The following is a 15,902-nucleotide window of genomic DNA, read 5'->3' as shown; positions in this document are numbered from 1 at the left end:
TATAAAATGTTTTAATAACCACTTTGGCCACGTGGTTGTCAAATGAGAGATTGCTATCAACTTGGGTCCCCAGGTCCCAAATTACTTCTTCTGTACTTAATGGATTACCACCTATGTGGTAATTTGTGGGCACTTTGTTTTTGCCAAAGGGGATAACTATACACTTTTTGGCATTTAGCTTGAGGCCATGGCTCTGACACCAGTTGAGGCCCTTTTGGAGGATGCTTGTGTCGGGTGGAGCGTCGATTATGGCGCCCAGTTTGCAGTCATCTGCAAACTTGGTCAGCCACAGTCCTTCCGTGTTGGCCTGTACCTCCGAGAAATATATACCGAACAAGAGAGGTCCCAGGACTGAGCCTTGTGGGACACCACTTATAACTGGTTTGGAGTCTGACATGGCTCCAGCAATTCTAACCATGTGGGTTCTGTCCTTGAGCCAGTTTGCAATCCATCTAGTGACATAGGGGTTTATATTTAAGCTGGTGAGCTTATCTATAATGCCCGAGTGGGGTATTGTATCGAAGGCTTTTGCGAGGTCCAGGTAGGCTGTGTGGATCACCTGCCCCTCATCAATGGCCTTGGTGACTGTTTCAAAGAAATCAACCAGGTTTAAGAGGCAGGATCTGCCCTTAAAGCCGCACTGGGTAGGATCCAGTGTTTGTAGGTCCCCAATATCTTTATTTATGAGGTACATGATGATCCTTTCCATAGCTTTGCAGACCAAGCAAGTCAGGCTTATGGGGCGATAGTGTCCAGGATCCGTTGAGGCACCACCTTTATGGAGAGGTACCACTGTTGCTGTATGCCACTCTTTGGGCACATATCCTGTAGTAAGGCTGAGATTTAACAGTAGTTTTATGTTTGGGTTTAGCTCTTCTTGGAGTTCATGTAGGACGCAGCCCGGGACACCATCTGGTCCCATTGATGCTGTGTTTTTTGCTTTGGAGAGGGCGGCTCTTACCTGAGCATCTGAGATGTCAGGAGGGCAGCACTCTGCTGGGATAGATATTTGCCCTTTTGGTGGGGAGGGGGGGGGGAGAAGTTTGCACTGAACCTGTCAGCTAGGATGTTGGCAATGTCTGTGGGCTTGGTGTATTTTTTGTCATTTTGCACTAATTCTGAGCATATCTGGGAATTACCACCCAGGTTCCTAATATAACTAAAGAAAGCCTTGTGATTATCCTTAGTGTCCTGTGCAATTTTTCTCTCGAAGCTGGCCTTAGACAATTTTATGTGTCCCCGTAGTTTTTTGCTAATACTGATCAGTGATGCCTTCCCTTTTTGGGATTTTGCTCTATCATTTAGTAGATTCCTCCTTCTATTGTATAGTTTGTTTATGGCTGGGGTCCACCAGACAGGACGTCTGCCTTTGGAGGATTGGGTCTTGGTTTTATTTGGGATCGCATGATCCATGCATTCCTGAAGGTGTTCATAGAATGCGTTTATAAAGGATTCTGCGGTCCGGGACGTATTTTCCACAGGCCCGGGGGCTTTGAAGGATTCCACCTCAGTTTTGAGGAGTGTGAAATTTGCTTTAGAGAAGTTTTTCACTGTGGTTTTCTGGGCAGGGGGTGGGGTCGGGATGTGAATATCCAGTGAGATTAGTTTATGGTCTGATCTTACCAGTGAGGGATACACTTCTGGTCTGGAGCATAGAGTCCCCATGTTGGTGATGATCAGGTCCAGTATGTTTTCCCCTCTTGTGGGAGTGGTAACAAGTTGTTCCATAGCATTTGAGTTTATAAATTCTAGGAATCTTTGGGCTAGGGTGTTGGAGCTAGAGTAATGCTCCCAGTCTATGTTTGGGTAGTTGAAGTCACCCAATATAATGGTGTTTGGAGAGACCTTCATATTTTCCAGTGTTCTCAGGAAGGCAGAGTGGGGTTCTTGGGTTTGGGAGGGAGGTCTGTAGCAGGCTATAAACTGGAAGGCAGTTTTACCCACTGTTAGTTGCACATGGATAGTCTCGGATGCTTCGTGCTTTGCCACCAACCTGGAGGTGTGGGTGTCTTTGATCAATATCGATACTCCCCCTCCTTTTGTGGTTCGGTCCAAGTTTTGGGGCCGAAAAGCATGGTATGAGGTATAACCTGGTAGTGCTGGGGTGCTCTCGGGAGCCCTGAACCAGGTTTCTGTTACTGCACAGATATCGATGTTCTCCATGCCAAGGAGAGTTTTGAGTGCGTGCATCTTGAGGTTTAGACTTCTGGCGTTGAGTAGCATTACTCTTAGTTTCTTATCCCTTGTGATACCTATGGAGGTGGGTTTGTCTTTTGAGCCTTGCCTAAAAAAGGCACTATGGGGGTAGCAAGAGCCTTTGCCAATATCCGAAAGCCCAGGGGTGACAGGTGCAAGCCGTCCCTAGCGAAGCATCGTGGCTTGTCGAGCACATCATCCCAAGCTGACAGGCATTGGATCCCCTTTGAATGACACCAGTACTTAAGCCAATTGTTGAAATTGATCATCTTGTCTTCATATTGTGGCATCATTTTTGGTGAGGGTAAGATGCTACTCAAGGTCAGGGTCATACCGGCCTGGGCTACATGCTCAGAGAGCTCCTTTATGTCTCTTTTCATGTAGTCCAGGGAGGTACGTCTCAGGTCATTCACACCAGCATGGACAATGACCGAGTCATATTTGTACTTGCCTTGGAGTGACCTGAGTGCTTGTGTTATGTGGCGGATCCTAGCGCCCAACAGGCTGCTCACAGTGACCCTCTCCTTGTTCAGCCTGGTGAGTGGGACGTCAGTGTGCCTGACGATAGAGTCACCTATTACAAGTGTATCAGGTGTATTGTTTAGTCTTAAGGGCTGTGACTGTTTGGCACACTGGCTTTGTGAGATATGGGTTGCACGTGTTTTGTTTTGGGGTAGCGGCTGCTTGGGTGTCTGCTTTGGAGGTCTCTGCTGCTTCGGCAGATCTTTATTTAGAGCCTCCGAGTATGTTTTTGTGTGATTGTGTGTTTGGTTTGCTGTCGTGGTAGGTCTATGTGAGACCGACACGTAGCCATGGCAGTAAGAAAATCGTTCTATGTCGCCCAACTTATAAATAAATGTATTGCACCCAGGTTCAAAGAAATTATAGAGCCACTCTACTCAACCCCCCAACCAACTCATCACTAAGAACAATGCCCCCCTCGGCATGTACCTGACTAGGCATATGCAACAGATGGAAAGCCCAAAGGTTCCTCACCAACAGAATCCAAGGAATTAACACACTGTCCTATACAGATCACCTTAGAACCTCGTGTCTATACTCTGCTTTTCAACAACCTGTAGGAGACCATCTGTGCTCAATACATAAGGCATCAATAGATCTAACCCTGATTGAGCTTTTGCACACACGCAAAATGAGCAGCACCAGAAAAACTAGATCCAGGTATCTGAATTTTGATTGACATAAATAAAACATGCTAGCTAGACAGATATGATTCTCAACGGATCGACATGCTCTGAAACAGGCCCCCAATCCATGTGAAGCAAAGCCCATCCCCAACCCTACTCAAAAATGTAACCCTGGCTACTACTTCTTTCGGCTTTTCCGGGTTAGGGGTTGCCACAGCAGAATGGTCCACAAAATGATTGGCAGTGGAGTTTTACAGTGTTAAGTTGCCAGCCCAGCGCCCAACCTTCCACAGAAGGCACACATGCACAAACACACACCTAGAACCAATTTAGAGTGTCCAATCCATTTACAGCATGTCTTTGGGACGTGGGAGGAAACCACAGCATCCGGAGGAAACCCAGGCGACCACAGGCAGGACATGCAGACTCTGCATAGAAGCCACTCCAACCAAGAATCGAACCGGAGAACCTCTTGCTGTGAAGCGGAAACGCTAGCCACTGTACCACTGCGGCTACCCAAATGTAACCTTGACTACTGGATGGGAAATCGTAATTCATCCCCATCTTGGCCCTCATACCTCTTATAGACATAGATTGACAGTACATATTCCGTAACCAACATACCCCCCATAACTTTTTAACAAACTCCTAACATCCCCCTCCAATTAAGACACACGTATTACAATGGGATGCAACTGGGTTGAGTTGCAATGCAAGGCTTACAGAGGCCCAGGTGACTGCTAGCCTAGTATATACATATGATACAGTAGTGGAAACTGTTGCTAACCATGAAACACAGAAGAGAAGGCATACTTAACCAAAAACATGAAATAGCTTTTTAATACTGACAACTATGAGATATGCAGAATAAACAATATGCACATGCCAAGGTTTTCGCAACACAAAATGCTATGACCTCCGTTTAATAAGACCAGTACAGTGTCACATATAAAAAAAGCTACTCTGTCTCCCATAAGTCCAAAATAAATTCTACAGTCTCTCTATCTGCCTTGCACTTTCTCCTCAGATCTAGATGTATAATTTGAATAGCCACATCAAGCTCTTTTACTACTAAATATGTTATTCAGAAATGAGTGGACATCACAAAAGTACAGTTGTGTAAAATCTTACCATAACGGTAGATGTCCTTGTCTTCACCGCTGCAGTATTCATTACAAAATAGGGATTCCCTGCCATGAAGCCCAAAGTCTACCATAGCATTAAGGTACGCTAAACGTCACCTACACACTCCTTGGGTAGTGTAGGGCATAAAGGCACTGTTCAGGTGTACCTTCCTCAGAACTGATTGGTTTTCCTGGGACTGCCATTCCTACTGGGGCAAAGAGAATGTGCACATCCAGAAAGGGGAAAAAGGCGATGGGGGAGGGAGTAAATACTGCAGCGGTGAAGGCAAGAATATCTACCATGATAGTAAGGTTTTACACAATTGCATTACGTCCTTACATTCACCGCTGCAGTATTCACTACAAATGGGAGAGTGCCAAAGCTCAAGAAGAAATTTGGGAGGAGGAAGCAGCAGCAGAGCCCTCCAAGAAGCCATGAAGAATGTCAGCAGCAAATCCAGCCCTATCTCTGGAGATACCATCCAACTTGTAATGTTTGGTAAAGTTATGCATAGAAGTCCAGGTAGCAGCTTCAAGAATAGAATTAGCATCTAAGCCTTTGAAAAAAGCACCAAAAGAAGCCACAGTTCTAGTAGAATGAGCCTTTACAGAAAAAGGAAGGTCCTCATCATGAAAAGTGTAACAAAAAGGAAACAGCCTTTGAAATCCAAGTAGAAATAGTTTTCTTGTAAACAGCCAAACCTAAAGACCTAGAATGAAATGAAAACAACTGGTATGATTTTCTGATCACTTTAGTTTTATCCAAATAAAGGTATGCAGCACCCTCTCACTGTCAGACTGTGGAGAGGGGAAAAATGTAGGCAAATTAACAGAGTGATTAAGTGGCGACTCTAACCATCTTGGGCATGAAAGATGGATTAATATGCAAGGACACCCTGTCCTCATGAAATATCAAAAAAGGTAGACAAACCATAAGGGCTTGCAACTCAGATACTTGTCTGGCAGAAGTAGGAGCTAACAAAAGACCTGTCTTCCAAGAACAATGCTGCAAGAAAGCTGAAACAACAGGCTCAAAAGGAGCAGAGTCAATTTTTCCAGAAAAAAATTTAAGATCCCAATGAGGAGGAATATAATTCCTTGGAGGTCTAATATTAAGGACGCCTTTAAGAAATTGCTTAGCCTCAAATCTAGAAGCTAATGGAGGAGTTAAAGACAGACAAGCAGAAACAGCTGATAAGTGGGCCTTAATAGAAAAATAGGCCAAACCAGCACTGAGCAACTCACACAAATAAGAGAGCCAAAGGAACATCCAGAGAAAGTGGGTCCAGGTCACAAGACACCAAATAGAAAACCTTTTCCAATTACACAAGCAGGATTTCCTAGTAGTAGGTTTCCTGGCCTCCTGCAGGACCTGCAACACATCCTCAGAAAAAAAGGTGTCTATGACGGATCAAAACCCTATTACCCACAGTGTCAAATGAAGCGTGGACAGGTGGGGATGGAGGAGATCCCCTTGTCCTGTATGAGGAGATCCACCCTGTGAGAACTTGTGATGAGTGCCCTTGGCTAGGTGCAGAGGTAGAGTGAACTAGTGCTGTCGCAGCCAAAAGTCACCAACGAGATATTGAGAGCATCCTGTTGAACCCTGAACAGGACTCTTGGACTGAAAATAAGGGGATGGAATGCAAAAAGAAACAACCGATTCCAAGAAAATGAGAGGATGTCCACCTTCCATACCAGAGGACCTGGGACTCTGGCACAAAACAAGAGGAAGTTGGCTGTTCAGAGGAGAGGCAAAGAGATCTACTTGAGGTGTACCCCACTTGTGAACAATGTCCAGAAACACATTCCTGTGAAAGACCTGCTCAGTGTGTCTGTCACAATGTTCTGATCTGAAGCAATATAAACTGCCTGAAGAGTCGCTTGATATTGTATAACCAGATCCCATACCAGAAGTGCCAGCCGGCAAAGAAGCTAAAATTTTGTTCCCCTCACTCATTTGTTGACATACCACATAACTGTGGTACGGTCCGATACCTTTTTTTTTGTAAATATTTTATTCATTTCCAAAAACAAGAAAACATGTATGCAGGTTATTTATGACAATGAAGTATTTACAAATTTAAAAAGGTTGGCTAGAACCTCTAAACAGATATCAAACATTAAAAACCAAAATAAAGTATTTACAAGGGCGTCTATTGTTGGCATATAATTGACTTTCTATACAATTGTTTCCCGATTATAATTTACTACAGTCATTACTCTCCAGTATTTCAGTTACTTTTTGCCATGCTACATATAATGATGTAGTTACATTGTTGCCATGCTATATATAACAATGTAGTTCTTTCAGTTCTTCCGTTAATAGTGTTAATTTCCAGTTGCGATACTGCTGACACCATATTCATGAACTGCTTAAAAGTTGGAGAAGCTTTGGATTTCCAGTTTGATGTAATGTTCTTCCTTGCAATGGCTAAGAGAGCTGTCTGAATACCTTGCGGAGAGGATGAAAGGCCTGAAGAGCCAGCTTAAGAGCTCTCATCTCTTTGATGCTGATGTGCTCCTTCTGCTGATGAGGCGACCACTCTCCCCGAACCCTCAGGGAACCAAATGCTGCAACCCATTCCACAACTGAGGCGTCTGTTAAAAGATCCTGAGAGGGAAGAGGAGGTTGAAAAAGGGAATCCTGGATTCAGAGACAACTGTTGAATCCACCACAGAACTTCTTGCTTGAGGCACAGGAAGAAACTGCAAAGTGCAGAGTGTAGGCATGCTGAAGCCACACCGACTTCAGAAACCACTGGAACTTCCTCATGTGGAGTTTGGCCAGATGGAGCACCGGAATGATGGAAGTCATGAACCCCAGAGCTCACAAACTCCCATGCTGTAATGGAGGCCAGGGTAAGAAAAGTTTGAAAGTAAGAAATGAGAGTTAAGGCTTTTGGAGGAGGCAGGGATGCCAGCATTGGCAGTCTGAATCTCACAACCCAGAAAGACATGGTCCCGAGAAGGAGCCAAGGAAGACTTTTTGAAGTTTATCATGAACCCCAGGCTCTAAAGATAAATGGTAAAACGAAGATTTTGCAAAAGGACCTCTGGACAGAATACTGAATCAGCAGATCAAAGTAAGGAAAGATTTGGATCCCTTGAAGCCTGTACAAAGTAACCACAGAAGTGAGGCATTTGATGAATACCCTTGGGGCAGTAGGAAGGCCAAAGGGCAAAGCACAGAACTGAAAATGCCAGGAAGCAGCAGAAAAATGTAAAATCTCCTGAAAAGAGGCTGGATAGGACTATGGAGATAAGCATCCATGAGATCCAGACACACCAGAAAGGCCTGTGGAAGCAAGAGAGGAAAAAGGGACAATATCCGAAAGGAAGGGACTTTCACAAAGGTGTTTAGATGAGACAGGTCTACAATAGGTCTCAAAGTACCTTATTTTCTGGGCGCTAGAAACATTCTGGAATAAAACCCTTTCCCCCTTTGGGACACAGGCGCCTCTCGAATAGTACCCTGCGACAAAAGATCCCAAAAAACCTCTGGGAAAAAAGGAAGTTGTTCCCAAGGATGCTGAGGAATGCCCATAAAAAGGAGAATGGGAAATCCAGACCATGAAGTACCCCTGTCGCATGACTGACAGAACCCAAGGATCCTGGGTGATCCGGAGCCAAAGAGAAAGATGAAGAAAGAGGAATGTGAATGTGACTGGGAACATGTGGATAGTCAGACAGCACCTGGTATGTCAGGAAAGTAAGGCTTTAGAATCCCAAGTTGCCTTAGCAGATTGAGTCCGTTCATCATCCTTTTTACCTTTAGGGCGGCAGCAAGACTGCCTACAAACAAAGGATGGCTTAGAAGGGTGGTTTCGCTGGCATTTAGGCACAGCAGAAACAAAGACATGTTTAAGCTCCTGTAAAGCATTCCCCTTGTCCTGAAGAGACTTAAATAAACCTGCAGCCGCTTCCCCAATAAAATGTTATTATCCAGAGGAGCATCCATCAACTTAGCCTTAATATCATCATGTAAAGGTAAAAGGTTAAGCCACGAATACCTCCTCAGAACGGAGCCAAAAGCAGCAGCCCTAGAAGTGACATCTGCTGCATCATAACTATATTTGATAGAACGATGAACTACTTGAGAGGAAGACCCCAACAAGAAAAAGAGAGTAGAAGATTTACTCTCAGAGTCTGGAAGATCACAAAAAAGCTGACAAGCCTAAGAAAGAAGAGTAAACACATATCTACAGGTATGTGTCCGATAATTAATAGCCCTAAAAGCCAGAGAAGCTGAAGCATAAACCTTCTTACCCAGCCTATCCATGGTTTTACTGTCCTTATCAGAAGGCAATAACGTGAACGAAGGAAGCAATTGAGATGGCTTATCAGATGCTATAGACACCACAGGAGTCAGCAGCAGGACATTTAAACAAAAAGTAACAATCCTCAGGCAGACTTCTTGGGAGCAGAGGGTAGAGAATCCAGTGCTTTAGAGACACTGGAAATAAAATCCAATAAAGCAGCCAAGACAGGAGGAATGGCCACAGGTTTAGGAAATTCCATCTGCATCCGAAACCTGGGCGCAATCCCACTTAAAAAAAACTGCATCATTCTAGAGACTGTGTCCCCAAAGAAAGGTTGCTCAGCAGGATTATCCAGAGTGTGAAAGTCCTCCTCCTCAGACCCGTAGTCTAAAGGAGACGGAATCCAAGTAGAATAAGCAAGGGATTCTTCATCAGAATCCAATTCATTCAATTCTCTGGGCCTTTTAGGAGAAGCAGACCAGGAGCAGGAACCAAAACCCCTTGAGGCGGCCTTAATGACAGTAAAGCATTAAATAACCCCCAAGTAAAGGCCTGCCACTTACTCTGTAGATTCCTAGGAGCAGAAGAAACATGATTAGTTTTCAGTTTCTTTTTTAAGGGGGTGTCCGTCCTAGAAACCCAAGAAGGCCCTAATTCAGGACGGCATTCCACAACTGCAGTAGGAGCTTCTTCCCTAAAAAGAAACTGGTGAACCCCCCCCCCCCAGACTGCTCAGAAACAATCAACAGTTGTTACCCATGAACACCCAAAACAGATGCCTGCAAAGCCTCAGACATGCTGCCTACCAGATCTTCACCAGCTTCCAATGCAGACACAGCAGAGGAATCTGACAATACAACCAGACGAGTCTCCAAATTTGTAATAACCTCAGGAGAAACTCCCAGCAGAGGGTGGGCAGCGGAAGACTTCAGTCTTACCTTTTGCACCTTCTTCTTCCCTGACGGCTGACCCTCAGGGCAGGAAGTTCCATCCATAGTATCTTTAGCAAAAAGCTTAAGACGCTGGTTCTCAAGATGCAATAAAAGGGAAAAAAGTCTACCATGAAGAGTCCTGACAAGACATATGGTCGTGAGCACCTCCTAGGGGAAAAAAAAAAAAAAAAAAAGACGGTCTTTATGGGGAATCAAATCAGTTTCCCACATTGGCATTTACTCTTCCTGGATGACATTAACCCCCCAAACAGCACAGAGCAATCAGAAAAAGAACAAAAAAAACAACTGGGTACTTATCTGCAACGGTGAGGACTTCAGCCAACAGAATTAATCACCGGAATTAATGCCGGCAAACAGAAAAATAGATGTAGGTAACAGATCAACGATTAAAAACAACGTTCAGATGGGTGGCGAAGAAGTTCTGAGGATGGTACATCTGAACATCACCTTGATTGGGAGGGTGGCCTAATGGTTAAGGTGTTTGCCTTACAAACACAAGGTGCAGGGTTTGAATCTCACAAGGGATAATTGGCTAGGCTTAAAATAGCTCGCAAGGGCAGTTAGCCTAGTATAAACCTATGAACTTTCACCTATGAACTTATGCCCTACACTACGCAAGGAGTGTGTTGCTCAGCATACCTTAAAGCAATGGTAGACTTTGGTAAACTGGTCGAATGGTAGGCTTCATGACAGGGAATCCCCATTTGTAATGAATACTGCAGCTGTGAATGTAAGGATATCAAGAATGACATGGCAATAGACATGTACATGGCTGTCAGTGGGTGTGAGGGATTGTACCTGCAACAAAAAAAATCTATAACCTTTACAAAAGCAAACACTTCACCCACCATTTCTAGCTGACCCAAGAAAATGAACTTTAACATGTGTGATTTAACAACTTTTGATGGTAACATTAAAAGAGATCACCAGAAAAAATGTATTCAGATACACTCAAAGCATGGACTCTTTGTTACTACCAATTTTAGTCCATGAATACATGAAAAAGAAGAAAAATTTTAAATTATGTAGTGCAAGAACATACACTCCACTGTGGTAAGATTTCACGACTTCCATATGGCTGCCCCAACCATACAGAAGTCATTAACACGGCAGAAGGAAGCAGGACATCAAAAACAGCATCTTTTTTCTTACTTCTTGTTTTATTCATATCCTTACAAACTTATACAGTGACAGATCACAGCTGCTTCAACAATAGCATAATCGTGTCAGAACCCAAAAGCATCTGCTAAGTTATACAAGCAGTCAATCTGGGAACAGTGTTAAACGACAACAGCTCAGGTTTGCAAGTACTGGCATCATTACCCCTGTCCGGCTATCAGAAAATGTAAACATGCAACATTAGCAACCTTACCTGCCCACACAAACAACAAATTAATATGGTGCATTCTCGGCTAGTTAACCAACAGCTACTACTGCCAATCCTTACTTCTAATGACTCAGCCAAGCATTACATAACAAGTGTCTTTAAATATCAAACAGCTACAAATACGCTACTCTGAATCTGGTTAGGGACAACAAAAAACTGCTTAATCACTTGTATTCTACTTGTAGCAGGAACTAACTACCACTGTGTTGGGTCCATTTATTCAAGATACCATTTAATGCTCCACTGTAAATTGCTTGGACAGTAACATTTACTAAACAGCAATAACCACATACAAAATTATGGAACAATTCCTCCAGAATAAACTGGTCTAGTTATGGAAAACATAAGATATACTACACAGTAACATGATCAAACAGCTATGGCACATAACCAGCAGGCATTTTCGATATCAGGGTTCACTTTAGATCCCCATAGAGCAATGTGTGAGAGAAAAAGCTGACCTACTCCACATGTTTAGGAACTGCAAATTCTCTAAAAATCTATGGTTAAAAAATTAGCTACGGGTAGATACAACAATATTTCCATCTCGTGGAAATTTGCCTTTTTACATATACCACCCGGCGAGATTAATTCTAGCAAGATGAAATTTATGACATCTTCATGCTACTAAAATGTTTACATCACTAAAAAATTGGTTAGAGCTCAAATCTTTAAACTAGATAACATTTGCTGATATGACAACGCAATACTCTAATAGTTTCAAATTTTTGGCAATCAATTCTTCAACTAAAGACTTACAGTGAGGAATTAGAAAAAAAATCTTAAAATTCTTAACTCACAAATATTAAATATTCTTAACCTAAATATTTTTAAACTTCTTGGTATTAACTTATTTTCTATTAACTCCAGCTCTAACATTTCAGACTTCCAAATTACATTCTCACCCCATTTTTAATTTTCCTTGTCTGCCTGGAAAACATTCATCATGCCTTGTATAGTTTGTCAGTTTGATAGAGACGTCTTGCACTGTATTTGTTTTGTATTTTCTGCCGTTTTATAATTGTTATAACATAAGAAACGCAAATAATATGCCTACATTATGTATTTAAAAAGATCCCCATAGAGCATCACTACACACATAGCATACATCATCAACCACTTCGGCTGACAAAACCCAACCATGCTTTTCAGCTTTTCTAGGAAGGTGTCTATCTCTGGTGAAGCTCAGTCAACAACACATCAGCATTTCAACCTTACTAACCTGCACTGTGACTGAAACAAAAACAAACAAGTACTACTAACTCTGACGGTTAGAAGACTGACCCAGACTGTTACATTTAACCAATTCTACCCAATCCACCGGATAAGAATGGCCCAACTCTGGTTATGGTAAACCACTGCCAATGACTGGTTCATTGACAGTATTATGTTCATAGCAAAACAAAACTACAGCCATCATCCTATACCTCTGGAAAGGGTTAGAAAGGTATTGCTATACGTATTATGTCCAGTCAAATACTAACTTTTACTGTCTACACCACCGCTAAACATCTTGGAAAATATCATAATCATTGCACAAAGACAACCCTTCCATAACCGTGATTACAAAAACCCTATCTGCCGGAAAATACAACTCCGTCAAAGATTCACCACACGAACGGAACCAATGACCATCCACTATACGATCAAACCCGGCCGAAGATGCCGATACTCTACAGGTTAATTTTCAAGGGATTACACAAGTGTCATTTGTCAAATGCTGATCCTAACCGTGACTGACCTGAAGAGTTGTCTTCCATCTTGGCTGGCTGTTCTTGTACCTCGCCGATAATAAACCCCAATTGTTTCTTACAACCTTCCACTTCCCTAGCAGACTTCGCTGCTAGCTTTCCAACCCAGACCCCCTCATAGGTAGGCCAGCCACAACAGGAAATGACCGGAGCCAAGGCAAAACCCCTCCCACATCCAGTCAAACTCCACAGCTGCACAGATCTTGAATTACAGACAGCTTCCCAGTCCCGCCCACCACCCTTTCCTTACATAGCGGCAGAGGAGATTGGCATACGAGAGGCGTCGTGGAACCTGTCAAATCCTTGTTTGTGCGAAATGCTGGCATGTAACAGAGAGGGTGGGGCTAGAGTGATTGACGTTGCGTACAGTAAGTATACATTTGTAAGGTCGAAGACAAAAGATTGTACGGGACGGGGCCAAGATTTATACTTGTTTTAAGTTTACTTTGTTTACTATCTGTGCTTAAGGACATTGGATTGTAGTCCTTACAGACATATTGCGACATAATTTTTGTTCTTTTCCCAAATGACTTGCAAATATAACTTATAAGTATTTTTAATATTTTTATTTAATTACATTTATTGCAAAAGTATTCATTATGGCCGTTTTTTATTCCATACAGAAAATACAGGAGCCTGTGGCTGGATATCTGAAATATATTGGAGTTTATTGTTATGTATTTATTTGTCTATAATTTGTTAACCTAGAAAGTCACTTAGTCGAGGGACCCTACCCCTTTTAACCACACAATCTAGACCACGCTGACAAAACGCAGTGGCAAGTGAGACATGCACTTGGGAATACAAAGGCAAAAAAAAAAAAAACAATATTGCCGTTAAAGCATTTGGCACAATACATAGCCAAGTCATTGTACAGAATTAATAAAACATTAAATGACATTTACAAGAATGCTTAAATTCTCAATGATTGAATATCATATAGTGCTTCTCATCCTGCAGACATTGAAAATAAGAACAAAAGCCCTTTAAAAGTAGGAACATCCAGCTAAAAATGTGGCCATCAAATTAACATAAAATTTGAATACTAAAGTGCACATAAATCTTTCCACTTTGCAGTAGTAATGTGGGATACTACTCAGAAATGCATGTTTTAAAAAAAAACAAATCAAAGCAAAATAATGGGAAAATATAAGCATATTATCAATGAGGCATAGCAAAATCTGTACACTTCAATGACGTACTGCAAAATTAAAGCACACAAAGCATAGCTCTCAACTGTCAGATGATGGCAGAATGTGCAGATTTTTAGACTTCATATCCTTCAGAAAATTCATGCTAATTGAAAACCTGGTATTCTACCAACCTTCTAAGTTTGCAAGAGCAATATTTTAAAAGTGTCCCCATTTTTTGGCCTCTGTCCCTCCATTATTTTTTACTTTACCCAGATTTCTTGCTATAAGAGGTTGAGAGTTATGCACACAAGGTCATTTATTTTTGCTTCAGAAGAGAGATGTAAAATGTGTGCCTTCTTTCTTAAAATTATTGTTGCCACTAGCACAGTGGGGCTTATATTGGTGAACAAGGCATCTGCCTAGGGCACCGTGCATGTAAGGGCACTCTTTCCATATTGATGTATTTATTTTTAAGAGCAACAAAATTGTTACTTTGCTCTAATAAATAAAGTACTTTGTTAAAACAAAATGTGCCTGTAGACTGGAGTATGATGGGCGCCCTGGGGGTGGGGGGGTTGCTCCCCTTGATTTTTACCATTCAAGTCAAGCCAATTCATCTCACATTACAGTTGAACACTGCAAGGTCACAGAGCAGACACCTCATAGTGTTCAAATGTAGACGCAAAGCTAAAGTATGATGAATCCCTAATGTCTGGCTTTACTGGCTAAACAATTTACTAGAAAATGTAATATTGTACTAAGGACTGGTCAAAAATATGAGACAAAACCCTACTCTCATCTGCCCTGCCCCCACTCGACCAGAACTACAACAAATCACACAGGAATCGTTCTCTTCTGTAGAAAGCTGGCTATCCAATGCTCAGCTCCTACTCAACCCACATAAGACAAAACTTCTCCTGTTCCAACCTTCGAAAGCCACCCAAAACACCCCCCACTTCAACATTCTCGCCAAAGACAATACCATCATCTCTCCACCAGAACACACAAAATTACTCGGTGTGGAAATAGACAACAAACTTAGATTTGACACTCACATATCTCTCACACAATAAAAAAGTTCACAAGAAACTTGGTGCATTATATCAAAGCCGCCAATTCCTAACCAAGGTGGCTAGAATCTCCATAGCCAATTCCCAGCTAACCTCCACCCTACTCTATGCATGCCCCGTACTTACCAACCTTAGACAGACAGACTTACACAGGCTGGATGCTTGTTACAACAAAATTGCTAAATCTGCCACTGGAACCTCCTACCACAGCCATCATTGTATCTCCCTTAAAGAACTAAACTGGCTAGAACTCCCACAACTCTTTCAGTTTAATCAACTCACCCTCGCTCATAAACATATTAACCACCCCCTTAACATCCCTTCCCTTCAAACCCTTCTCCAAGCCTATCACTCCACTAGGCCCCTAAGATCAAGCAACAAAAATCAACTCTCATAGGTTCATAGGTTCTTAGGTTCATACTAGGCTATCTGCCCTAGGGCATTTATAAGCCTAGCCAGAGTGTGTTTGGCTTTCGCCACCCATTTTAAATAAATTTTGCTATGCCCTTTTTCGAGGTTAGTATACTGTGCCTCTGTCTAACAGTGACACAGAAATGATACCCGGGGTAAACCTACAATCTCCCATCCACTAATCAAGATTCCTCGTGAAGAGAGTCAATGAGGGACTCTGCCTAACCTGGACTGGGATTTTATTCCAGAGTGAAGGGAGCCTCTGGGTTATGAATCTGTCCCTCCAGCATGTCCTATTTATTTCAGTGCTGAGGTTCAAGTCTCTCGAACACATAGCTCGATGGGATTTGGATTTTATGAGGTGCAGCATGTCCATTAATTCCGGGTTGGACATGGCTTTATACGTCAGGCACAGATCGCCTCTGAGCAGGCGGTATGCCACTGAGTAGAGCTGGAGTTTCTTTAAC

At 42.5% G+C, this 15,902-nt stretch overlaps 1 protein-coding gene across 1 annotated transcript in view; it reads right to left on the bottom strand.

Annotated features, from left to right (window-relative positions):
• Positions 1-12,991, bottom strand: part of CYTH2 (cytohesin 2) — a 1,422,969-nt gene extending 1,409,978 nt beyond the window's left edge. The window contains exon 1 of the mRNA XM_044079709.1: positions 12,812-12,991. Coding sequence (XP_043935644.1) covers positions 12,812-12,830 — 19 coding nt within the window. The 5' untranslated portion in view covers positions 12,831-12,991. The remainder of the gene's footprint in view (positions 1-12,811) is intronic.
• Positions 12,992-15,902: the final 2,911 nt, after the last annotated feature.

The sequence above is a fragment of the Protopterus annectens genome, chromosome 1.part1 (assembly GCF_019279795.1).
Source record: "Protopterus annectens isolate FY-2018-M chromosome 1.part1, PAN1.0, whole genome shotgun sequence".
In the NCBI taxonomy this organism is placed as follows: domain Eukaryota; kingdom Metazoa; phylum Chordata; order Ceratodontiformes; family Protopteridae; genus Protopterus; species Protopterus annectens.
Note: the sequence above shows the minus strand (reverse complement) of the source record. Positions and strands in the feature narration are given on the sequence as shown.